This window comes from Myodes glareolus, chromosome 12 (assembly GCF_982192425.1).
Source record: "Myodes glareolus chromosome 12, mMyoGla1.1, whole genome shotgun sequence".
Classification (NCBI taxonomy): Eukaryota; Metazoa; Chordata; class Mammalia; order Rodentia; family Cricetidae; genus Myodes; species Myodes glareolus.
The window spans coordinates 8,304,727-8,331,252 of record NC_142037.1 but is presented as its reverse complement, the minus strand read 5'-3'; the positions used below and the strand labels follow the sequence as shown (position 1 = coordinate 8,331,252).

General features: G+C 43.6%; 1 protein-coding gene across 16 annotated transcripts in view; it reads left to right on the top strand.

Annotated features, from left to right (window-relative positions):
- The window catches only part of Kcnma1 (potassium calcium-activated channel subfamily M alpha 1), a 720,864-nt gene that overhangs the window by 637,585 nt on the left and 56,753 nt on the right, over positions 1–26,526 (top strand). For all 16 annotated transcript variants that reach the window (XM_085698388.2, XM_085698387.2, XM_085698389.2 and 13 more), the window contains 2 exons: positions 787–1,011; positions 4,585–4,777. In XM_085698388.2, the coding sequence (XP_085554514.2) occupies positions 787–1,011; positions 4,585–4,777 (418 nt within the window). The remainder of the gene's footprint in view (positions 1–786; positions 1,012–4,584; positions 4,778–26,526) is intronic.

Genomic DNA, 26,526 nt, shown 5'->3' with positions numbered 1-26,526 from the left:
ATACACTAAAATTACCAGAAAAATTTATATGCTCTTTAACATGATGGAGATGGAGGTTTAAACCACCTTTTGACTTCCTAAAAAAATGGTATTATAAAATGACTCATATGGCAAGCTGAGTTTTATCTTTTTGTCCTCCTCCCCTTTCCCCCAGTATACTTTTGTCCATTAGAAAGGGTACCTTGTGCAATATTATATTTGCTATTGAAGAATAGCTTATTTTCTGTTATTGTGAACTAAATCAAACATTTGTTTTATTGCAGCACAAATAATAGTTGTGTTGGATATCTTTGTGGTTTTATGATAAAATACCTGAGACAGCTAACTTATAAAGAGAAAAGGTGGCTTACAGTTTTGAAGAGGTTCAAAGTCTGCCCCATTTGCCTGGTCTCTGCGAAGGTTGCTGGGTGGTAGATGATCACAGCAGGAATGTGTAGAAGCAAACATCACCAGAGAGGAATGAGATGGGTTTGTCCAGGTTTGCTCTTTTCATACTGATCATTTCTGGAGAACTCAAGAGGACACATGAGAACTCTCTTACCTCCAGTAAGGTGTGGCTTCAACTCATAGGCCTTCTGCCTTATAGTAATGCCACCCCGGAGACAAAGACTTTGATAACAATGGGCCCGTGGGGGACACCCAGAGCATACCTAAATCACACCAATAGAACATAGTAAGCACAGAACCAATACTAACTTTCTCCTTTGCACAAATGCTGCTTTTTTATTTTTATATTGATGTTGTGAGCTCTCCTCTCTGATAGTCTTGCACTTCCCTCTGTTACAGACTCGAAGTGAAGCCGCCATGACTGTCCTGAGTGGCCATGTTGTAGTCTGTATCTTTGGGGATGTCAGCTCAGCCCTGATTGGCCTCCGGAACCTGGTGATGCCGCTCCGTGCTAGCAATTTTCACTACCATGAGCTCAAACACATTGTGTTTGTGGGCTCCATCGAGTACCTCAAGCGAGAGTGGGAAACACTGCACAACTTCCCCAAAGTGTCCATATTGCCTGTAAGTCAAGGTCACACTATTTGATGTTTTGCTCTTCATCTTTTCATTCACAAAAGGGAATCCCAGGTGGCTGTAATTGCTGAAGCTTTGATCCTGCCTCTGCTCCTTCATGTGGTTTCAGGCCTGAGGATGCAACAGTCCTCCTGTGCTCTGCCAAGAAAGTCAGAACCCTGGGAGGCCTTGTTAAAAGGAATTTGCAGCCAAGTACAGCCTCCTGCCAGGGGTGAAGTTGAGCTACCACCGCATGCATTAGCCATACCTGTGTCTAAATCCTCTTTCCTAGGTGAAATTTAGAATGTTGCCCTGTTTTGATATACACATCGAGAATTCACTGATAAGATTCCTTTTGGCATTTTAATTTGATGGGGTTAATTCTTAGAAAAATGCTGATCTGTCGCATCTTCCTTATGATATTGACCAAATAAATAAAGGGGAGAATTAAATCCACTATATGAAATTCGAAACCTCTTCTGTGGACCAACCTCTGCCCACCCTTTATTTTCCATGACTTTGTGTGTATATGTGTACATATGCAAACATATATGCATATACGTGTAATGTATAATATTATAATGTATAATATAATTATATATAATGTATAATTATAATATATTAAACATTATAATGTATAATATAATATTTATTACAAAGATCACTAGGACACCAATCTACAAAAGACAATTTGGAACTCCATTGTTTAATGTGAAGGTATGAGATGAATGATTTAAAAGTCATATAACTAGCCACTTTCAAAAGACAATATATTCTCCACCAAATTATAAACTTACAGAATATTATTCTTTTCAAAATTTTATGTGGTTGTCTATGTCACAAATTCAGGAAAATATTACCTATCCTCTAATAATTTTTTCCTTTTTGGATTTTCGGGACAAGGTCTCACAATGTATCTCTGGCTGTTCTGGCCTTGAATATACAGAAATCTGCCTGCTTCTGCCTCCTGAACGCTTGGATTAAAGGCGTGTGTCAGCACTGCCTGGCTCCTCCAACTATTTCGTTAATTTTAATTTATAGTATTTAGGGATATGCAACCTCTTAGGTTTTTCTACTGTTTATCAGCTTCCAGAGCCTCAGTAATGCAGCAACAAGAGCTAAGCACTATAATGTGTTAAAGAATCTATAAGGAGCTGTCTACAGTCCGCACTCCATTGTAGCCATATGTATCTCCCATAATGCTTGGTACAAATACCCCATATGGATCAAAAAGTGCAAGAAGCATTAAGCATATCTCCTTTGGATGTAGGATCCAAACCTGATGGCTTTAAGTATGCATGTAGTTGAAGACAGTCATGTGTTACAATTCACTCCCTGGATGAGCATACACATATACTGTATGTACATTGCTAGATTCAGAAATATGGTCAATTTGATTATACCTTTCTGTGATTATCATCTTACATGTGCTATTCCATGCGATCCCTTGACCTCTGAAGTTAGCGCTGTTAAAAGCGAACTAATATGCTAGATGCATGAATGTATGTGTATATAGATGGGGCTTGTGGTATGACCTTTGGTATTTGTGCATACGTGTGTGTTTCCTTCTGTGTGCCCCATGCCCATTTACTCACCTTCCTCTACAAGTCGGGATGAGTCTCCTATTTGTAGAGCCTTTGCAAATCCCCCCAAATCTAGCACACTTAAGCACAGGTACATTATAAGTCTGGTCCGTGTCTTCATTGTTTAAACTGTGTCATTCAAATGGGAGCAACTGATAGAAACGCAAAAGCTTTCTGTGGGTGTCATTGGTATTCTTGTCGTTAGAACTCATGTGTCTACAACTGGACATGCTGAGTTTCCTATAAGGTGAAAATTAAGAGAATATGGATATAGACAGCTGCCGTTTATACATAGCAATGTGATATAGAAAGTTGGTCACACTTAATGTTGTGCCAAGAGATCATAGAAGATGATTTTTCTCTCCTTCTCTCAAGGTACTGCTCAAGTACCTGGACCAGGACCTTTCTTGTACCTATGGCCCTACTTGCCCTTACTCTGTGGCTCCACTTGGTAGCAATATTTAGGAGCCCTGGAATCCTGACATCCACTGAGTCATAGAAAGAGTTGATGGGCTCCATGGTACTATCCAAGTCCTATTTTCCCAAGCCCATCCAGTGATAGAAACCAGAGGAGATACATACAGCAGCTGGCAGATACTAATGCAGGCTGTAGGCTGAAGGCAACTGGTGTATCCATATCCGATTTTAAGGAAAACTTTAAATAAATCTAGAATATCAGTGACGCTAATGGCTCAATGGGACCCACAAAATAATGCTGTATGGCTGCTGAGTGCTCTGAAACGGGATGGTCCAGGTAGTTCTACTGGGACGTCCTTGGGAGGACACTGTGTAAGTATGCTGGTCCTATCATATCTGTGATGGCTCTCCATCATCAACCTTGGGTCTGCAAAGGATTTTCTACTGTCTCACATTGTCATGGGTTTTTTAAATCTCTGTTTACTGGCTTATTTATTTTTAATTACACCAGTAATATACAAATCTGTTCTTGTTATAAAATATTCAAACAATATAGAAGTATATAAAGTCAAAAGCAAACTTTCCACTTCATCCTTTCCTCTCCCAGAGGTAATTACTGTTATTAGTTTAGTGTATAGTTTTTCCTGAGTTTTCTCTGAATTTGCATACTTTTATAAATATATAATTTTTACTTCAAACAGCTTCATTTTTTCAAATAAATGAGGCTGTACTTTTAGACTGTTCTCGACCCCACCTCCCACCAGTTACTCTTCCTTTATCTTGGAGATGATTCCCTCTCAGTGGGTATATGGAGGGCTAGCTCTGGCTCTCCTTGCAGTCCACGTGTCGACTATATAGGTATGTCCAAAATCTTATGTTGTCGGATAATTTTGTAGTTTCCTTGGCTTTTTTTAATTACTGAAAAATATGAAATAAAATTTTACGGCCCTAAGCTTGTCCTCTCTCCTTTGCAAATGCACACTGATTCCACTGGCTCCTGCAGCCTTCCGATTGAGCAGAGCCAGGAGCCCACCTCATCACACCCTGTTTTGCTGATTTCCCCATGGCTGCTTTGGAAATTCTAATCGGATATGCTGTCTTTTGCCAGAGACAGAAGTGACCTGCTATTAAATAAACAGGCATTTGAAACCCACCCCCTCGTTATGTTCTGAAAGGCAGAGGTTGCCACAGGACAGTTACTTAAATCAAGACAATTTCCAGGCAGGAGGAAGATGGAGACCCTGGCATTATTCGTCTCGCGTTTGTTAGTAATAGCTTGATTGAGTATTGAGAGCTGGCCTGAAATGCTGCCATCAGCACCGACTACCCTTTAGATTAGCGTGCAGCCCTTATTCCCTGAAATGTAGTTAGGCCAGCTTAATGTCAAGACATAAAAAAGATACTTGTTAAATAATGTCCCAAAGCTCCAGCTCAATCTTTAATTTGTTTTTATTTTTTTCTTCTTTCCCTCCCCTTCCCTCCCCTCCCTCCCTCTCTCCCTCTCTCTCCCTCCCTTTCTCTCTCTCTCTCTCTCTCTCTCTCTCTCTCTCTCTCTCTCTCTCTCTCCACCCCCATGCCAAAGGGTACGCCATTAAGTCGGGCTGATTTAAGGGCTGTCAACATCAACCTCTGTGACATGTGCGTTATCCTGTCAGCCAATCAGAATAATATTGATGATACTTCGCTTCAGGACAAGGAATGCATCTTGGCGTCACTCAACATCAAATCTATGCAGTTTGATGACAGCATCGGGGTCTTGCAGGCTAATTCCCAAGGTAAGGACAGCCTGTAATACTTCTCTGCTGTGCCTATGGGGGACAGGGGCTGGCAAGAGGGATATCCTTCACTCAGTAATTCAAAGAGGCTCACATCAGCCTGTCTGGCAGTGAAACCTGTGGTCGCCACAATGGCTAAGAGAGGAGCATCTGTTCTTCCTGCCATCTGGAGATGTAGACCTGAACCCTGCTGTATGTCTTCCTCCCTCCAGTTTGTTGCCTTTTCATGCAATAAAAGAGTTTTTAAATAATCACCCTCTTGGCCATTGCAAACAAAGGGGTGTATGACCAGGGTCACTGCCTAAGTGCCAGAGCAATTAAAGATGCTAGCTGTATACTTCTCCGTCCCTTCCCTGTGAGTACTTTTCCATGGAGCTTAAATGGGAGTGTTAAGCTTTGCTACGGTTAGGGTCACATCCAAGACTCCTAAGATTGGAGATCTCTAAAGAGTAGGGATGAGGAGAATACTTGAAGTCATGTAGCAAGGAATGATGCTTGTTGGCCTGTGCATTTTACTGTAGGAGGCACAGAGACCTTAAGTGACACACAGCTGCCTTTTCTTTTGGCCCCAATCTTCCCTGTCATTTACTCTGGAAGTTTGGACAGGTGGTTTAAAGTAGAGAGGCCTTGTTGTAGTCTCAGGGAATCAGCGCAGCAAGTAACCCCATAATGAGTGGCCTTGGGCCTCAAGATCAGGAAGGAAAGGAGATGAAGTATTTTCCTCTGTGTGACAGCTCTGTGTAGGTCATGCAGGGCCTGCTGGATGGGTATGGTTGACTGCTGAACTGGAGCCCTATCATTCCGAGAAGCAAAGCCGGTGAGGACTGCAGATGCTAGGGCAGGAAGCTCCTTATTGGTGGGTGGCCTTCACAAGCATCCCTTTCTGGAAGCTTGACTGCATTGTGGAGCTAAGACCTTGGTGTTCTGCTCTCTTTGAGCAGCCCAGCATTACCAGTCACATCTAGCTTCTGCTCAGCATGGCCAAGACACGGCAGCACCTGTAAAGCTCCCTGCTGCAGGCTCTCTTCCGTGCACTGCCATCCGGGAAAGCTGGCCAGTGAAGAGGGGTGCTGAGGAGGGACTGGGGAAGTGAAAGGGAAGGAAAGGCCTTAATGCTTACAGGGGGGCCATAAGCAGCGGTGATGTTCAAAGCTACTCTTGCAAGAGTGTCCAGAGAGTCAGTGGCCTTGTTGCTGGGCTCTGGGAGAAGAGGTTCAGGCCTTCCCCGGGGAGTCTTGCCATTCACAGCAGCTGTAGATACAGCTGTAACGCCCCCTCTTTGCTCTTCCTGTGGAATGGGGAATCAGGGCCTCCTTGACTTGGGTTTCTGCAACTCTTCGAAGGTTGACTCAGTCTCTTGTTCTAGATGAGTCTCTTCTTGCTTCCATTTTTTTTCTGACACAACCTTGCCTCTTCATTCTACCATCATGCCTGATACTCCCAAATGTAGACCTTGGCACAGCCATGCAAGAGAGCAACATGTCAAGGCCCTGAAACAGACTCTAAGTTCTGCCAGGCTGCACACACAGGACATAGAACTTTCTTCCTCCCAGTTTGCCTGGGAAGCACTGGGGAGGAAGGATGTGGAAAGATAGTAAACTCACCTTCCTGGAGGTGAAGTCAACAAGCTGGTATGTGGTACCTGCCTTTAAGCCCCTGCTCTTTAATTTGTCTTCCTCGCCTTCACCCTGGTGTGAACATCACCTAGGGCAGCTTGTTGGAGATGCATCTTCTCATGGCCCATCTTAAACTACCTGTCGGGTCTGCATTCTAATGAGCTCCCTGGGTGACTGGTACAAGCTGCTCTAAAGTTATTGAAATCTTCACACTAACAAACCCAGTGCACTGAACACGCTGATCAACTAGTTCAGACATGCCTCCTGTCCTGGGAGAGAATAGAGAAGGAGCTGGAAAGGCTTGAAAGGAACCGTTCTCCCTTTGGGTAGAGACAGTGAGAGCAGAAGAAGGCAGGGAAGCCCTTCCTTCCACCTGCCTGTCTGTGTCCTCTCGGTATGATGATGACCCCAAGGTCTGCAGATGTTTGGCAATGCACCCATGTGTAGTTACAAAGATGTTCCATCCAGCTCCCTTTAAGCTTCATCCTACCTCAAATTCTGTATAATATCCCAACTCACAAAATCCCCCCTTCCCCCTATGCTCAAAGGCCTTGATAGTAAGGAAATCAGGAATAAGCAAAGGGAATAAGTTCCAGCAAGAGATATGGAGGGAGAAGAGACATTCCTTTTTCTCTCAGAAGAAGGAAGGGATGTCTTTCTTTTGTGTGTGTAAGTGCACACACTGAGGCGGTCTGACTTCTGGACTCTCAACTGTTTGTGTATTCAAATGCTAACCTGAGATAGGGTAGTCTGGAAAGGTGAGAATTTGAGGAGGTAACTAAGTCATGAAGACAGTGCTCTCCAAAGGGATTGGTACCTGTATCAAAAAGACCTTAGAAATACCTAACATTCCCACTACTTGGGGGAGATGAAGGAAAAGGGCACCATATGAATCAGAAGTTCTGATCCGGATGTCTATGCATCCTGAATAGCGAGAAGGAGCTCCCGCTGCCCAGAACCAAAACAACCACACAGAAACTATATTAATGAAATTACTGCTTGGCCCATCAGCTCTAGCTTCTTATTGGCCAACTCTTACATATTAATTTAGCCCATCTCCATTAATCTGTGTATCACCATGTGGCTGTGTCTTATTGGGTTTAAGTTCCCAGCATTTGTCTCTGGTGGGCTATGTGGCTTCTCTCTGACTCTGCCTCCTTTCTCCCAGCCTTCAGTTTAGTTTTTCCTGCCTACATAAGTTCTGCCCTGCTATAGATCCAAAGCAGTTTCTTTATTAATTAACCAATCACATTCACAGCATACGGAGGGGAATCCCACATCACTTGGTAGCCAAGAACTCCATTTTTCTCTCTCACTCTGTCATCTCCTACCCCATTACTGGGCTCTGGCCATCACTCTGATATCCCCAGAGCAGTGGTCCAGTGGCAGTTCCAACAGCAAGAAGTGTCTCCTCCCACTGCTTACCTCTGGAGCTCACCCTGTACCCAGTTGTTTGAGTTCCTTTTGGCCATGCACTAGATAGGGGAGCTGAATGTCCTTACTGTTTCCCCTCTCTGAGACCTCTTTGACTAGCTCGTATCCCCAGCGGCCTCATACTTGCTTCTCCACCGAGGTATCTGACAGGTCCACACTCCAGGGGAAGCTGCAATTACAGGCAACAAAGGCATCATGCTGCTCTTTGCATTTTGGGAAATAGATCTCACATCCCCTGAGTGAAAACCAAAGAGGTTTCTAGCACCCGCTGGGCCAGTTTCATCATGATGTGTCCTGTGGTCCTTGACAAAACCCCACAACTGCCTTGACCCACGCATGAGCCATGCTTTTCTTTCTCCAGAACCCAGCTGGGTTCAGACATGTGGACGGAGGAGAATGCTGTGCTCTTGTGGCAGAGTGCTCATGCGGGCTGTTGTTCTGTAGTGCTGCAGCTGAACAAGAAAAGGGCATACTGACATTGAGGGAGCCCAGCCTCTGTGGTGAGGATCTGTGTCTGCGCACTTGCCATGGCGTGTTACTCTTGGCTTCCCTTCACCTTCCCCTTTATCGCCGCTTTTCTAGCCCACATGGTGTCAGAACTGACCCAGCGTAGGGATTCTGCACCAGACACTTTCTGAAAAGAGAGGAGATGTGATGGCTGGTTGTCAAAAACAATTACAGCAGAAGGTGGCATCTTCCATGTGGGATGGTATATCCAATGTGACATTTGGGTCTATGAGATGCAGTTTTAATATACAGCAGGCAAAGCTGCGGTGACAATTACATAAAGCAGGTGAAGCTGCTTCTTGCTGGTCAGCAAACATCAACTCGGAACCACTTTACAGCTCTTTACCAGCAACTAAGTGCCTTTATTTACAGAGTGCCTGTCACTTCCCTTGGCTTGGAGAGCTGGTGTATTATTTAGCACACATTTATCTGGGGAAAACACTTCAATTTAAATCAGCTGGTACAATAGTGCCTCTTGCCAGCCCACTTCGCTCTGGTTCTAAAAGACAGGAAGGGAGTCTGATCTTGGAAAGAGCCCAGTTCCTTCTCAGAGGGCCTCTGGGATCAGGACCTATAAAGAGACTGCGGTAGAGCTGCTTTTTTTTTTTTTTAAAAAATATAATAATGTGAAATAGGCATCTTACATCTTATTTTTGCTTTAGGTCAAGGTTTCTTTTAAGGAAAAGAAAGGAATAAGTATGTGGTTCCCCCACCCCCATGTACCAGTCACTCTGTAGGACAAAAATGGCTTGGATTTGGCCTCTCACTAGCAAGGAGGAGCTCAGTGGGTAGAGGGAGATGACAATATAAAGCAAGGAAGACCAGGGATGCTTAGCATGGGAGGGGGTGCTTTTTTCCCCTCTATTCCCACGTCTTCAGGAGTCTTCTCAGAAGAGGTGACAGGTGGGCCTACACTGCACGCATGCGGCTAAGCAGCTCTTGTGAAGGACCTGGTGTGAACATGATGGAGGGGCTGGGCTTGCCCTCGCACTTTAACAAAGTGAAACTGCAGTAGCAGCCACTGCTCTTACTGTTGTGGACGAGATGTCCGGCAAAAAGCAACTGAAAGAAGGAAGGGGTTGTTCTGGCGTATAGTTGGTGGGAGATATTCCATTACGGTCAGGAAGGCCTGGCGGCAGGAATAGGCCAGTCATTCGTATGGCACCTGCAGTCCAGAAACAGAGAGGGAACAAGAAGTGCGATGGGCTATAAAACTCCAAGGCCCGCCCCCAGCGATTTTTGCCCAGCAAGGCTTTACCTATTAATGATTCCACAGCCTTTTCAAATTGTGCCGCTTTTAGGGGACAAGTGAGTAAACACAGGAGCCTAGCGGGCGGGGGGAGGGGGATTCACTTCACCTTTAAACTATAGGAAATGGTTCTGTGTGGCTAGTGGCTATGTAACTGGGCTGCTTAGCCTGGGAAGGTAGCTTCATGTCTTAATATGGGTTTGGACTGGGAGAAGTCATCAAAGATTTGGCATAACAGGGCAGTTATAAATCCATCTTTGGAAAAGATACAGCTTGACCCTGGCTTCTTGTAAAATGGGATGGGGCTTAGTGTGCAGCTCTGGGGTGGCAGAGCAGAGCAAGGCGGGCATGGAGGTGGATTTGAAGCACAGAGAAGAGTTGCAGAGGACAGTGGATAAAAACGAGAGGATGGATAAGGATCTGGGAGTGGGTTTCAAGGAGGAGGCACGGGTGGGGAAAGAAGGGAAAGAACTTAGTCCTGATCACTTTGAACCAGTGAGGACCAAGAGGAACCATACAGCTGGCTGCACAGCCTGCACTGTTACCTCAGCGTCTGTGAAGAGCAGAAGGTTCTTTGGCCTTGGATGGAGAGGTTCAGATAAAATAAAGGATTCCATTCTTTGACAGAATGCAGATGTTCTTCCGTTTCTAGTGGGGTAATACCCAAGTAGACCCATCAGAGTTGAAACAGCATCCCCCAGGCCAGAGAGACGCTTCCTCTGGTAAAAAGCCTATGACCTGAGTTTGATTTGGCTTCCACAGCTGGATGCAGTTGGACGTGCCTGCGGTCCCAGCCCTTGAGTGGCAAGGTGCGAGGCAAACCTGGGAGAAACAGCCAGTGGATCATGGATGGGCCAGCTAGCCTGAATTACACATGTGTAGCTCTTTTCCTGGCATATTTTTGATCATATTTACCTCCTCAGGACTTGAGAAAAAATCTCAAATGGAGGAAAAAAGTGCCAGGGGAATGATGTGGGAGCATCAAACTGTGTCTCCTGCCAACTGGCTCTTTTTGCCAACGTTGCTTCTGTCATCCTTTCTAAGTGATAAGTGCAGGTCTTAGTTACATCGGACACAGCCTTGAGAGGTGACACAGATGAGATCCAGCTTTACAGTGTGCTTACCCCAAAGCCAGCAGGGTTCTGTGCCTGGAGCAAGCCGAGCTCTGTAGGAAGCTTTCCCTTTCCGTTTCAATGCCTGGGCTATGTTCAGATGCTAGTTTTATGGGGCCTTCCTTGTTCCCTTCCTGCTGTAGGCTCCGCACTTGTGTGATTCGTGCTTCATGTCTTATACGAGTCTGTCCAATTCCACAAGCACCCGCTGTGCCCCAGACTGTGTGGTAGTCTTTGCTGGTGAGATGGTGGGCATGAAACCCATTCCTGGTCTGACCTTTTCATATACAAATACTCGTGAGCAAAGAGAGCACTTGGAAAAACTGCCCAGATTGCAGCAGGTGGAAAACAAAGAACGAGAGAGAGAGAGAGAGAGAGAGAGAGAGAGAGAGAGAGAGAGAGAGGTGGGGGGAAACAAGGAGGTGAGGCACGGGGTGCATATGAGAGACACTGACCGGCGCAACTTGGCTAGAGTGTGCGACATATTTGATAATAGAGAGAAATAAGACTAAAGGCAGATGGTGCTTTTAAATAATTTCTTCAGTTTTGGATTAGGAAGAGTTAAATAATTTTATATGTGTGTATAAGCTAGAATGATATAAAAAATTCAGTGGACACTGGGGAGCTACAGAAGGTTCCAGAGCAAGACAGTGATTGAATTGGCCTTGTGCTTTAAGAAGATTGATCTGGCATTCCCCACAAAGCATTATCTAGAACCAAAAAGGAAGAGGATTCTGGGACACTGGACAGAATGTGTTTCTCTAGAGCAGCAGTTCTCAACATTCCTGATGCTGCCACACTTAATATAGCTCCTAACTATAAAATTATTTCTGTTGCTACTTCAGAACTGTAATTTTGCTAGTGTTTATGTATTGTAACTATGTAAGGCTGCTGCTGTTGTGTAATGTGAATGTCTGTGTTTCCTAACCTTAGGGATCCCTGTGAAAGGGTCTTTTGGCCCCCCAAAGGAGTCAGGACAAGAGGTTGAGAACCACTGATCTAGAAGGAAGGTTGGGGCTGTGACGTTTAAAAAGCAGGAAGGTTGTAAAAAGCTGCACTGTTGCAACAAGCTGCACTGCGCATCTGCACGGATGAGCTTTCTCCCTAGCATCCTCACTGAGGTCAGAGGTGCTAGTCACCCCAGGGACTTGCAGGGCTAGAGGAGAAAGCCATGGCGGGAGGCTTGAGTTCAGACAGGGTTCATCACCTCAAGAACCCGATGGAACATACAGGTGGTGCTGAAAACTGATGGGGGAAATGACCCCTTGAATTCTGGAGCCTCTCATACCTACAGATAAGGTCTCTTGTTACACTGTGGAAACGATAGAGAATATCCGGGAAAAGGAGCGGACATAGATAGGGACAGAGGAGGGGCTGAGGACCACTTAAGATAGAGGAGGCCAAGGGAACTATTGGTTGTCGCTGAGGAATCATAAGCTGAGTCCAGATCCCCCAAATACCAGTAAGGAGCACAAAAATTAAACTCTGGATTTAAAATGTTCCCCTCTATTCTGTGCTTTATTTTGTGTTTTTGAGACAGTCTCATGTATTCTAGTCTTGTATGAAACTCACTATGTAGATGAAAATAACCTTAATACACCTACTTCAGTCATCCCACACACATAAGCATGCACACGCATGTATGCACACACGCACGCACACACACATGTGCGCATCCCTGTTTGCACAATCTTTCGTTATCTGAAGCCATAGTGGCTTCTGTATTCCCCTTGGGATGGGTGCTGTGGATTGGGATCTTCACCTCACTGGATGGCAAGTGCAGTCTTCGTGAGGACTTTGTCAACCTGGAGCTCAGGGACAGAACTCACAGGAAGGAATCCAGTAGGAGCATCTGACTGTTCATTCGCAAGCTAGCACTAAGGAGGGATTGGGTCATTCTTGCTGGTGAAGGTCTAATTCACTGGGAGCAATGATTATTTCAACAGAAGGGTATTTCAGTAGCCACAAAGAGTTGAAAGGGGGAAAAGGACAGGCACAATACTGGTGTAGAGGGGACATCCAGGATGAGGAAACTGTGACAACAAGCCACTGATCAAATGGTTGACATGAGCAGGTTAAAAGGTCCGTTGTGACTTGTGTCCCGTGGCACAAAGACCAGGACCATCAGCTCATAATGAAAAAAAGAACGCATTTTCTCACCTAACATAAGGAAGTCATCTCAGGAAACAGAACAGGATCTGCAGGGATCGTGAGCATCTTCTGTTCATGTGCTAAAGGAAACTTGCTGGCCACCATGATCTCTGTGATGAGAGGCAGATTAAACGAGATGAGCCCAGTGGTCCTTTATAACTGAGGTCTCTGGAATTCCCTGGGTTTTTATTACACGGGGGTCTGCATTTTATATGTTCCGTAGCCTTGCTCCAGAGGGAGAGCTGTGGTGTTTGGCAGGACAGGGGTCATGGGGTCTCTCAGTGGAAGTGTTCACATCCTTCCTGAATTGTGCTGTCTTTGTGTCTAGAGATGCGGTGTGGCCAGTGCAGGGCGAGCATCTGCACATCTGGAGTTCCCACATCTGGAGTTCCCATCAGAGTCACAGCTCACCCTGTCCCCGACTCCCATGTCACTACTCGTCAACACCTGCCCATCCCACTTTCTGCTCGTCTTCTGCTTCTCGCGGATTGCAGACACACCTATGCACGCTTCCTCCCACCCAGCCTCGCTCTCTGAAACCAGAGAAGCACTTTTTCAGCGGCTCCCGTATAGCATTTCATTACCACAATATTCTCTCTCAATTCCGAAATGGCAGTGGGGGAGCGCCATTTCTCTTTATGCCTACTGAACGAACAAAGCTCAGCACTAAAATATTTTCCTTCCGTTGTAACTGAAATGGCTGTTGGCGTCCATCCCAAAAACCAGAAAGACAATTCTACTTAACTGTTTAGAGATTTATACATACCACACTGGAGTAGCCTCTAGGTAGTAACTTTAGATACCCAGCCCAATAATTTTCTTTTATTGGTTTGTGATTTAGATCCTATTTGGAATCCTCTATAATAAGAGTAGTACATTTCATTAAAAAAGCTTACTAAACAATAAAGAAAAGTCTGGCTTAGGGCTCCGAGAGGGTCTCAAGTACAGAGAGGAGCCTGCCCTGTTAACATTTCTTCTGCAGACTTCACGAGATGAATCTCAGCCCACTAGTGCTGATATGTTTGGTGAAGCAGCAGCTTCAGTTATTCGGTAAATGGCTTTAAGTTAGGAGAATTTTTCCTACACAGCATATTTTGTCACATGAAAGGGCCCCTTAAGAGCAGCATCTCCTGGTGATGTGATCCTGTGAGAGAAACAAGGATTGACATGAGCCATTGCAACACAAGACTGAGAAGTGTGAACCACCTTTGATCCTTACTGGATGAGAGAGAGAGAGAGAGAGAGAGAGAGAGGGCTCATGCAGGCATGCATACATGTACCGGTAGAGGCATGTGCAAGGAGTTCAGAGGTCAACGTCAGTTATCTTCCTACATTGCTGTCCATCTTTGACTTTTGAGCCATGGTCGCTCACGGAACCTGGAGTTCGCACTTGGGTCTATTTGTTCGCCTTTAACTTAGGTGCTGTGGATCCGAACTCAGGTCTCATGCTTGTACTTCAAACGTGTTACCAATGGAACCGTTTCCTCCACTCCAAAGGTCTCTCTTGGGGGATGAAAACGGGAAGATGAAGTTCAAAATGGAACAGTCGTCTTTTCCTTCCAGCTGTACACAGAGCAGGTTGACTCCCCGTGCAGACAGGACATAGCTTGGGACAACAGAGTGAAAGGAATCTTAGCTTCAGAGCCAGGAAACAGATGTGGCATAGTGTTGGTAAGGGACTGAATGTACCACCTGAGCATCAGGCTGTCACATGGTAGCTGACTCCTCCAAGTGTGTGTGCCCCGTTCGTGCTCCTTTGAAAAACTGTGATTTCTTTCTGTTTAATCAGGTGAGTCATGCACCCTCTAAAATCACTCTGGAAGCCTGCTGAGGCGGAGGTTATACTCTTCATTTTAAAGATAGGAAAGTGAGGTTCAGGAAAGCCAAGTCTCTTCCAACATCAGAGTGAATCAAAACCACTAGGAACTGGTCTCCAGACTGTCTGATGATGACAGCATTTTCTGACCACACCAACCTGCTCCAATTAAAACAGTGTTAGCTGTGTTCTGATAAGAAAGGGCCTTGACTCTGTGAATCTACTCAAGGTGTTTTCCTTGAGCATAAACATTCCAGGAAGAAAGTACTCAAATGTCTTGCACCTAAATTACCTTCGTCCCCAAAGGGCTGAAGTTTGTCTTGAATCTTTTTAGTCTCAGTGAACTATATAGTGTGTGTGTGGAGGGGGTGGTAGTGGTCCTTGGCTCTTCCTACTGCAACAAGAGGTTCTGGGAAGTTTTGGGGTTGAGTCTTCAACAGCTATGAGACAGGAGGAAGTGCGCGGCATTGTGCTGAGTCTGACTTCCTGAACAATAGATTTGTCTGAGCAGGTTTTCTTCCCTATTAATATAGATTGGATGAGCTATGGAGTGGGCTTAATAAAGTGATTATCACGCAAACACGAAGAAGGCCTGTGTGATCCCAGTCCTATGTAAAATAGAGAGATGTGGTGGAACGCATTTCTAATTTCAGTGCTGGAAGGAAGAGAAAAGTGTGTCCCTGAGGCTCACTGGCAGGCTAGCCCACCTAGCCTAGTCAGCTAGCCTCAAGACAATCAATAGGCCCTGCTCAGAAAACAAGGTAGTTGGTACTTGAAGAAAGACACCAGAGCGTGGTCTCTGGCTTCCACACACAGACACATACACACCTACACTCATACACACACACACACACACACACACACACACACAATACCACTCATTGTGTTGGGGACACAATGAGCACATACATGTGTGCCCACCTATACTTAATATGGATTGACTATGGAGATGTCAAGAAAAGTATGGAACATTTGAGCTTTTTACTTTCTTTTGTAGAGAAATGTTCAAAATATCCCAGGCTTATCTACTGATTCTGTTTCCCAGGTAGAAGGTTCAGTAGAAAGCATCAGGTGAAAATGAACACAAGCTTTTATTCCCCTCAAAACCTCCATATTCAGCTCCAGAAATGGTACAGATAAATGGATGTATGGAATTCATGCAAAGTTATATAGTCAAAGAAGCCAGAGGAACCTGTTATCCTATGGACTCTGTCTCTGTTCTGTCTCTACCTGCTTTTCTTCTCTTTCTCCCTTCCCTCCCTCCCTCCCTCCCTCCCTCCCTCCCTCCCTCCCTCCCTCCCTCCCTCCTTTCTCCCCATCGGTTACCTTTTCTGCACACTATTTTCCCTTACACTTGAGGTTAACTCTCTGTTCGTACATCCTGAATCTCATGGGGTCTCTACAGACAGAAGTGACAGAGACATGCACAGTAAGCTGGATGGCATGGTTTGGCTGCACATAGTTAATGATATAGTGTTTGGGACATTCCAGCGCACCCTGTAAATTTCCTAATGTGAGTCATTTGTAACTCCCCGAGACATGATTTAATCCACATGCTGAAATTAGCATGTGTGTCTCAAGCTAGCAAGCAAGCATGCCAACCAACCAATGCATTTTTGCCTCTACCTGTCCTTTTACCAGCAAAAGCTCATATCAAGTTCTCAAGCCCTTGTTTCTTTTCTTTTAAGTGTTCCTACAAAAGAGACATCTAATTTACAGATGAGTTTAGTTTGGAGATTTTTAAAGCACTTAAAGATATTGATGAACCTTAAATGCTTCAGTTGTATTTTATGGAAAGTTCTAGAAGAAAAAAATATTTCCCCATTCTCAACAAGCATATTTGTCATTGAGCATCTTGTTACACATGTCTAGTAAAGATTTTCTACTAGGTATTTTCAAGCCATGCAGGTGGCATGGTGTCATGTGATATGCCATGCGATGGCCGAGGTTGCTTTGGACTACAGTCTAGTTTAGTCATAGCGTGTGCTGATTACTTTTGGATGGATGACTTGGGTGCAAATCTATCTCTGCCACTTACTAGGCCTAGACAAACCCTTCAATCTCTCATCTTTCTCATGGGGCATCCTGGCTGCCTTTGGATCAAGTTGCTGTCAGCATGAAATCAATGTCTGGGCCTTTCTGTTTCTCTCACAGTACCATTAAGTCAGAAAAAAAGGTTCTCTTTTGTTAAGATATCTCATCTTTCTCTTTTGAGTTGATTCAGGTTAGTTTTTATTACTGAATTGTGCTGGCCCCTTATTTGTTTGGGGTGCTGACTGTGTAGCAGATATCTGATTATCAAGAATTTTCCCTTATTTTGCACAGTACCTTTTCATTTGTTTGATGGGTTTCCTTACTGTAGGGAAACTTTTTAGCTTCAACCAATTCCACTTGCTTATTTTTGCTTTTGATGTTTTAGTCAAAACCCAACAAATTGCCGTAGTCCACATCAAAGAGTTGCTTCCCTATCTTTTCCTCTAAGAGTTCACACTTTATGTCTTATACTCAAGTTTTTGTACAATTTCAGGTTAATTTTTGTATGTATTATAGGAAAACTGTCCAATTACATTCTCTTGCCATTGGAAATCCAGTTTTCATTATGCACTTACCGAAGAGACTGTCCTGTCTCCATAAAGCCTTGGTGCCTTGCTCATGGGTTAGTCAATCACGTGTGCGTGGATGTGTTTTCAAATGAACTTACTGGCATTCAGCCTTAGCTGCACAGTGCGATCACCTCAAGGATGTGTAAGAAAGCCTGTGATGCTCAGGCCACATCCCAGAAGAATTTAACCAGATACCGGAGGTAAAATAACTCCTTCAGTGACTCCAGCGTGAAACCCAGGTTGAGAAACATTAGTCCAGTCCCTGCCTTTCCCAGGATTTCTATTTCTAAACCTCACATTAGAGTTGACGATTCATGGAAGCTTACTCTCCATAGAAAGGGCAGCCTTGTGTGGGAGACGGCCGGGAAGTTTGAATGGCATGTAACAAATCTCATTAAAGTGCAGGTATAATGAAACCTAAATTTTGACTCCCAAACTTCCGCATGGTTCCTGGTCCACCCTCCACATCCTGATCAAAGAGAGCAGAAGAAAGCAACCGGGCAAGTGGCCACTTGGGAGACCCATGCAGATGGGCACAAGTCGTTCTTTGAATACCTAATTGGCATAGGGAAAAGGAAGAATTCTGAAAATTAGTCAAACCACATGACTGAAGGCAAACAAGAAGGGAAAATTATGAGAGCATCATGGTTGAGGTTTCACACTTAAATCGACTTTTAATAGGCCCCTGGGTGATTATAAATTCACGATGGCTTTCTTTTTCTTGTGATTATGGGAAGGCTATTCTATACCGCTGAAGCAAGACATTGCCATCACAAGAGTATTTCTTATCTATTTATTTGCATTTAGGATACTGAGGAATTAAAGGGGAAAAACAACTCTTTGAAAGGAGCATTAATTATATGCCACACAAGGAAGCAATTGTGCCTGTGTTATGAAATATTAAATCAAAATGCCTCCCATCCTCACATGTCCCAGAGATTAATACAGCAGTATTTTGAGGCCCCTCTCGGAGCTGTTTTGCCTGCGAATTTATTGTTTTGTCTCCATTTTCAGAAAGCCCTGTTTTTTTGTGAAGTATAGCACTCTAGGTAGTTTTTAAGGCACAAACTCCTCTAGAGTCGTCTATGTTGGTAACAACTCTTATGTAGATGGTACACGAGGGATGGCGGGCTGATCGGCTCCTTTAAGATGACAAATGGGCAGAGAGGGTTATTGTCTTTGATTGCAAGCCTTACATCATCTGTATGTAGGAATAAGAGGGTCATACTTTATCTTTAGCCGTTTTATAAATATTTAAGTCCTTATAGTTGCCTAAAGATATTAAAGCATATTTTACAGTAGTCGGAGTATAAATATTATATATAGCACAAGATACCAAAGTCATTTAATGAATTCATAATTTTCAGTTCACATTTATTGGAATGTGTTTTATGTTCTAAAAATCCCATTTAAAAAATAAGATCCCGTTCTGCTCCCCAACAATATATCCAGCATTGGCCAGCATGTGGGGTGGGGCTTTAGTCCTGCTCAATGAGGTTTCCCCTAAGGAAGCTGACAGACAGGAAGTTGGGCCCTAGGGAAATATTCCCTCAACTTCTATGCTTAAAAATATTCATCTAATGTTCTTTGAGCAAATACTTTCAGCTTATACAGCATCTCAAAAAACAAATAAATGGAAGGAAAGAAGGAAGGAAGGAAGGAAGGAAGGAAGGAAGGAAGGAAGGAAGGAAGGAAAATAAAAATTGAGATAGCATCCTGATGTAGTCCAGGCTGACTTTGAACTATCTCAGTCCTGCCTCCACATCCCACCACTAGGGTTTACAGGCATACACTTCCATCCTTGGAAAAGAATGAGAAAACTTATATATATATATATATATATATATATATATATATATATATATATATATATATATATAAAATCTTTCCCTTTGTTACTAAGTAGATTCATTCCAGAGATCTGAGGAGGGAAGAATCAAGATGTTTGAAATTAGGCTCTCTTCCCCTTCCCCAACTCCCTTTGTAAACAGGAAGGTGCACACTTGTCACCAGGACACTGGTAACTCTGGAACTCTGGTCTTAACTTGGACCAAGGCTTCCCGACGTACTCTGAATAGTTCGTTGTAACTTAAAGAGTTCCTGGTAGCAGTGTTTCTTTTGGTTTTTGGATTGTTTGTTTTGTTGTTGCTGGTTTGCTTTCTCTTCTTTTCCTTCATGCCAGGGAGTGGCACACAGAATAGAACTGCACCTCTTTTCAACTTTCCAGCAAAATATAAAGACTTTCCTCGTTAATATTTTACAAAGTTTCTCCAGCTCCCAGCGGGAGTCGGTGCTGGGTAATGTTTGCTAATTACCAACAACAAAACTAGACATACAAGGCTGGTAAATTACCTGACCCTTTCCATTTTAATGAGACAACAAGGATTTCACCAAGTGATGTTGTTTCGCTGGTTAATGGTGTCAGCAATGTTGTAATTGTGGGTTGAGACACATTAGCTGAACGGCCACATGTAGAAAGGGCTTTCTTTCAACAAGCCCTTTGGAGACTAACACCATATAATCATTAAGCCTTTGTCGTTTGCATGCTGCTAATCACTTACTTTATTATCCCTCGTATCCATTGTCTTTCTTTAATTGCTCTTTAAATTAAAATTAAAAATAGTTTGAAAGCCCTCAATGGCTAGAATAGCATCTTGATTATGAAGATAACTTCAGGAAATTCAGGGACTGGTGATGTATGGCAAAGGATTAGGAGAGCCCTACAGCCTTGTGCTGCTGTGCTCAGGGCCTCGGGGGCCTAATTGTAGCAGTTTCTCTTTCTTTAGCCCGTACTGTTTGTTTAATAAATGGTTATTTATGGCCTTTTTGGGCATTAGAGAAACTTCTAAGAAAGTACATTTTTTTTTCACAGGTCTGGGCACTAAGCAGAATGGTAAAAATGAATGGAAGGAAACTCACATGAGAGTCTATGAGAGCATCCAGGACACTCAGCTCCCAGCTAGGTTGCATACGTAGGTCTGTGGATGCATACTTTTAACTTCGGAGCTCTTGAAAGAGACCTACACCTTAGAGCCTAGAAGAGCCTCAGGGTCATTCCCACAGATGAAGGAACTGAGACCATTACAGTTGCCACACTTGGTAGCAAAGGAATATGCTTTGTTAGTGGAATCAGTACAGGACTCCTGGAGGGAGAAAGGACCATGCCTGAGGGCCACTCCTGAGAGATAATATGGTTCTGTGCCTAGGGGTGCAATTTGCCAGCAGCTTGGTTGTCATGGTACAATGTATGTCTCTTGGATGTCTGTATCAGTATGTTTGTTAACATACTCCTATATACTACCTTAAACAAACAAGCAAACGGCTAACTCCAGTGAGATCTCTGCGGCCATTGCTGTCTATTGATTGACAAAACCAAGATTTAAAAATATTCCAATGTTACACACAATGGGTCACTCATACTGAGGGAGATTTGGAGCATTGCTTCTTCCTCATTTTAAATAAGAGAAAATCAAGAGTAACCTGTGTCTTAAATACCTGTATGCATTCTCTGAGAGGTTGGCCTTGGACTAAACTCCATGCTTTTGGTTTTCTATATCAGCTTAATAACCAATCACTGATGAATAATAAGTATTTAATAATAATAAGTAGTGGAAGTGGCTATAGAAATAGGTTAATGGGTAAAGTGCTTGCCATGCAAGCCTGAGGATCTGAGTTCAGTACCCAGAAGCCATGTAAAGAAGCAGTCATGGGGGTAAGTGTTTGTAATGCTAGCACTCTGGTAGAAGAAGCAATGGATCCCTAACCTAGATTAATTAATGAATTCTAGGTCAATTAGAGACCCTGCATCAAATAAAACAAGGTAGATGGCATCTTGAAGAAGGACCCTGGAACTGGCCCATAGCCTACATATACACTTGCATGTGTGTGCACACACACATACATATACATATGAGAAGTTAGTATTTAGAAGTACTTAATATTGTGTTAAAAGTTTTCTTATGTTACCCATTTATAATCTTCATAGCATATTACTATTCCATTTATAGATGAAGAAATTGAGACACAAATAGTAAGCAAATTGCCCTAGACCATACATTAGAAACTGAAGAGGGCAAGGCTCAAGAACCCGTCTGTTGTGTCTCATTTCTGATTGTGGGCTGTGGTCAAAGCGTAGTTAGTACTCGTGGCATACATGGGGCAGGAGATTGGAGTGGACTCTCAGAATTTAACTAGCACCATTCATACCCTCTTGTGGCAGACTTTAATGTGTGCACACAGGCACACCTCTGTTCCTTCCAGCTCTGAAACAGCAGTTGCACATTTATCCTCCAGCATAACCATAAATGCACAACATCCTTCAGCCTTAAAAGAAAAAAAAATTGTAAATGCTTTTAGTTAAAAAACTGTTAAATGTATGGCACCTCGGTGTCCTTCTTAGCCTGCACAATCTTTCTCTAGGACAGTGGTTCTCTGTTGGGGTCTGTGGACCCAGACCCTGAATTTCCTGTAAACAACTTGTTTTGCTTGCAGCTGCTCTGAGCAGAACAACTTGTTTTCCTGTGTTTGCAGCTGCTCTGAGCATGAGACCCTCAGGAGTTCCTGATAGCAGGGGAGTTGTTTCTGGTGGGTTTGCCTCGGGTATAGCTATCAGTTAAGGATCCATATATAAGTGGTTCTGGTACAGAGTAAAGGGGGCATTCTTGTTTCAAGGATGACCCTTGTCTCTGTCTGTGTGTCTTTGTGTGTTTAAATCTCCAGGCCCTTGCCTGGCTTGGGAATGGTCCTGTAGAGCGGCTCTGCACTATAGGTGTAGTACTGTAGTACACGTAGTAGTGCAGACGGTACAGTTCTCAACCTTCCTGATGCTGTGACCCTTTAATACAGTTCCTCATGTCATGGTGACTCCAATCATAAAATTATTTTTGTTATTACTTCCTAACTGTATTTTTACTACTGTTATGAATAATGTAAATACCTTATATTAAGGATGATCTTAAGTGAACCTTTTTGAAAGGGCCTTTTGACACCCCCCCCCCCCCCGGCCTGGGGTCATGACCCACAGGTTGAGAACCTCTGCTCTAGGACCTTTCAGGGACAGCTGACTGAGGGTTGTCATTGATAGGAACCTACCTTTTCTGAATTATGTGGCCAATCCTTTGGCCATCTGGTAAACCCGTTCTTTACAGCTACTTAACTGTCTTTGTGTTTAAGATACTATTGCTTGGTTGAGTTTCCTTGTGTGGTTCTGCGACGATTGCTATTGGTTCACACTAAACAAAACAACTGGGGCCTCTTTGGCATTTGGACATTTGAACTACATGACAAATGCTGGGAACAAAGCCTACAGCCCTGAGAACGCCAAGGGACTGTTTATAATGAAAAGGTGGTTACATTTCCAGTCAATCTATCACTTTAATGAGCTCTTTGTATTTCTTTGATTAATGTTCACAAAAGGTGGAGAAAAAATTGATGTAATGGAAACAAAATGTTATATAATCTTGGCAGCAGGCAGGAGGATTTCTATGTGTTTTATTAGCACCTGCGTCACAGCACCCTCTTGCAAATGTATATGTCTGCATGTGCCCTACCACAGTAAACCTCCAGTTTACTGCAGATACAGTCCATCATGAAAGATGAGACCTTATGTTAGCAGCCAGATGTCCTTTGTCCTGTTTCTGTGGCAGTGAGAGGAGGAGCTTCCCAGAGCAAAAACACAGAGTAACTAATAGGGCAGAAAAGTCAGATTCTGTCTCTGCCGTGTTGAATGAGGGGTTCACTAGGTGGATGACAATCAAGAGAGTGGATGGAAGGTGCTTAAGTATGCAGAAGCCTTAGCATATTGTAAGTACTGTATGTTCAGCAGTAATTCATGCATTTTAAAACAGTGGTGGAAAGGACATGGTGAAATTCAGAAGACAGCCATGTAAAGCAACTCAATGCATGGGCCCAACGTCTCTAAGGCTTCCCAGAGGAAGTGACTAGAAGCTGGCTGGAAAAAGAAAGGGAGGGGACAGCATGCCTGACGTTGATAAGCTGGGTGGGAGCAAGGTCAAGAGTCAGGACATGCTACTCATCACTCGTGCTGGAAAGCAGCTCCGACTGAGGCTCCCTTCATTAGTGCGCACTGGGACGCGGTGGACTTTAATGGGTTCCTTATCATCAAGGGGGACTTGACATAAGCACTCTACTCTGAGATTTGGCAGCTCGCACAAAATACTAGAATATAGAAATAACTTCGTTGGCTCTTAATTCATCTCAAGCCTCTTTTCCTGCTGTAGTCTTTGTCCAGACAGTTCCTTCTTAGAACTTCAGTCTCTTAAAATGCTCTTTTGAATCGTATGGATCAACAATTGCCAAGCAAAGCTTCTCAGCCCATAAAGACCACACACACACACACACACACACACACACACACACACACACACAAGGCTTTGAGATTGCAGGGTTCTTTTTGCCTTTGGTTAATTATTAAATTGTCTCTTATTTCGTAAACGAAGGATACTCATTTTAGAACATTTAAGAGCTCATATAAGTAAGATTTCAGAAGACATGAATTGTTTAAAAGTTTTCTGTGTGTGTCTGTTTGTGTGTCTGTGCGAATGTATGGGCTTGTGTATGCACATGCACACGGAAGCCAGACAGCAAGTTATGCTTCCTCAAGCACTGTCCAGTGTTGTCTTCTTTTTGGAGATGGAATTTCTTGCCAGCTGGGAATGTTCCAAGGCCAGGCTAGCTAGTTAGTAAGTTCTGGAAATCTGCTCTTTCCAGCACTTGATTTACAAATGTGTGTCACCATGCCCAGGTGTTTAGCATGGCTTCTGGGGGGCTGGAATCCTGTTTTTGTGTTTCTAAGTCAAGCATTTTACTGACTGAGCCATCCATCCCTCTAGGGTAGGCTAAGGAGCTATCATTTCACTCCTCAAACGTAAGAAATTTGATATATTGTTGTTTCCGTCGATTAAAAATACGTTTTTATTTTATAAAAATGGATTATACATTAGTTTTTAATGCCCTTAAGTGTTTTTATGCCACATGTCTTTTGGATGAACCCTTAGCACAGTTGATTTTCCTAAGACTCGATATGCATGTTGTTTCCTGTTCAGTGTTGTTCAGGAACTGTAAAGAAAAGAAAAACTGTACCAAGTAATTAATATAAGTGATGGATGCACACATATTTTTCAAAGCAAAATTGTTTCAAACAAAGGGCAGGTAAAATATTTAAGTCTCTGTGCTAGCTGTGGATCTCTGCATCTGCTTCCATCAGTTGCTGAATGAAGGTTCTATGATGACAGTTAAGGTGGTCATCAATCTGATTACCAGGGAAGGCCAGTTCAGGTACCCTCTCCACTTTTGCTTAGAGTCTTAACTGGTGTCATCCTTGTGGATTCCTGGGAATTTCCCTAGTTCCAGGTTTCTTACTAGCCCCATAATGGTTCCTTCAATCAAGATATCTCTTTCCTTGCTCTTTCCCTCTGACTCCATTTGAAGAGAGGAAGGAGTGATAATATAAGCAAAGGACTCATGACCATGATGGGGATACCAACAGAAGCTGCTGACCTGAGCTAGTGGGAGCTCACTGACTTAGAACTGACAGCGGGGGAAGCTACATAGACTCAAACTAGGTCCTCTGAAGGTGGGTGGCGGTTGTGTGATTGGGACAGTCTGTAGGACCACTGGCAGTAAGGTCAGGATTTGCTCCTAGTGCTTGAACTGTCTTTTTGGAGCCTATTCTCTTTGGAGGGATGCCTTGCTCAGCATAGATATGGGGGAAGGGCCTTGGTCCTGCCTTAAAGTAGGCTTTGTAGTAAAGTAGTAAAGTAAAGACTTGGTAGACTCCCCATGGGAAGCCTTTCCCTCTCTGAGAAGTAGATGGGGATTGGTGAGTGGAAGGTGGGGGAAGAGGGAGAAGGGGAAGTAAAGAGAACTGGGATTGGTATGTAAAATCAAAAAAGATTGTTTTAAAAAATAAATTAAAAAATTTTAGTCCTCTGAGTCATATTGACAAAGTCTGTATTGTTCGGAGAGGAAGTGAAAGCATCAATAGATAGCTGTAAACAATCCTATGACACTATACTTGCATAAACAAAGGCATATGACCAGGTAGATATTTGGCGTTTTTCCTAATCTGTGGTTTTAGTTGTATTTCAATAGTGACTGATTTGTCCTCCCTCCTTCCCTCCCTCTTCCTGACTTTCTTCCCTTTTGCCCCTCTTCATCATTTCTACCAGCCCTTTCAGAGACAGGTCTTAGTCCAAACATTCTTTAATGAGAGAGACTTCTTAAGGGGTGACTCTTGACAACACATTTGTTTTCTGTGTATGAGATTTCTCAGAAGAGTGCTGAATCTACATTACAAAGAGTACCAGGCAAACAGCCTTAGAGAAAGTTCATTTGACTGGCTGGTGTCATTGGTTGTGCTTTGAATCAGACCCCAGATGCAAAGTGAAAAAAAAAGGATCAGGCATTTTTTGCAGCATGTGGCATCAGCTCCCCAAAGTGCCAATGAAATACAGTCTCTTCAAAAATCACAGTGTGAAACAGGCAGTCAGTGTGACTCACTGCAGTCTCTTCAGAAATCACAGTGTGAAACAGGCACTCGGTGTGACTCACTGCAAGTAGGAAGAACTGGGCACGGGCACTAGCCAAGGATGTGTCTGTCATTGGTTGCTACTCACAAGCATATGGGAAACCGATCTAAGATGTCATTGCTTTGACATAGCCTGTAAGATGGGCTAGAAACCTCAGTGGTTCGTAGTACTTTTTTTTTTTTGTCAGAGGACCTGAGCCTGTTCCTAGCACTCACGTTAGGCAGCTCACAACCAACTGCCTATAACTCCAGTGCCAGGAGATCTGATGCTGTCTTTGATTTCTGCAGGTACCTGCACACAGGTGGCCTATACTCACATAGACAAACACATATATGTAATTAATAGTACATTTAGAGAGAGAGAGAGAGAGAGAGAGAGAGAGAGAGAGAGAGAGAGATAAGTGGCATATGAACTACTTCGTGGGGATTTTCCCCAGTGATTGCACTAGTTGGGGCATTTGGGTATAATAGAAATCAAACTGGAAAAGCTTAACTAGTCAGATGTCAGAGATCTACTTAATTTTTTATTATTCACCTCTTGATTAATTTTCCCTGTCTCATTCATCCCAAAGAAGCAGACTAGTGAATATTGCAGCCCCAGTTTGCAGTCCTCTGGCCCTCTGGCTGTGTGTGTGTGTGTGTGTGTGTGTGTGTGTGTGTGTGCGCGTGCGCGTGCGCATATTCTTATGTATGTGACCATAATGTGGCAGTCA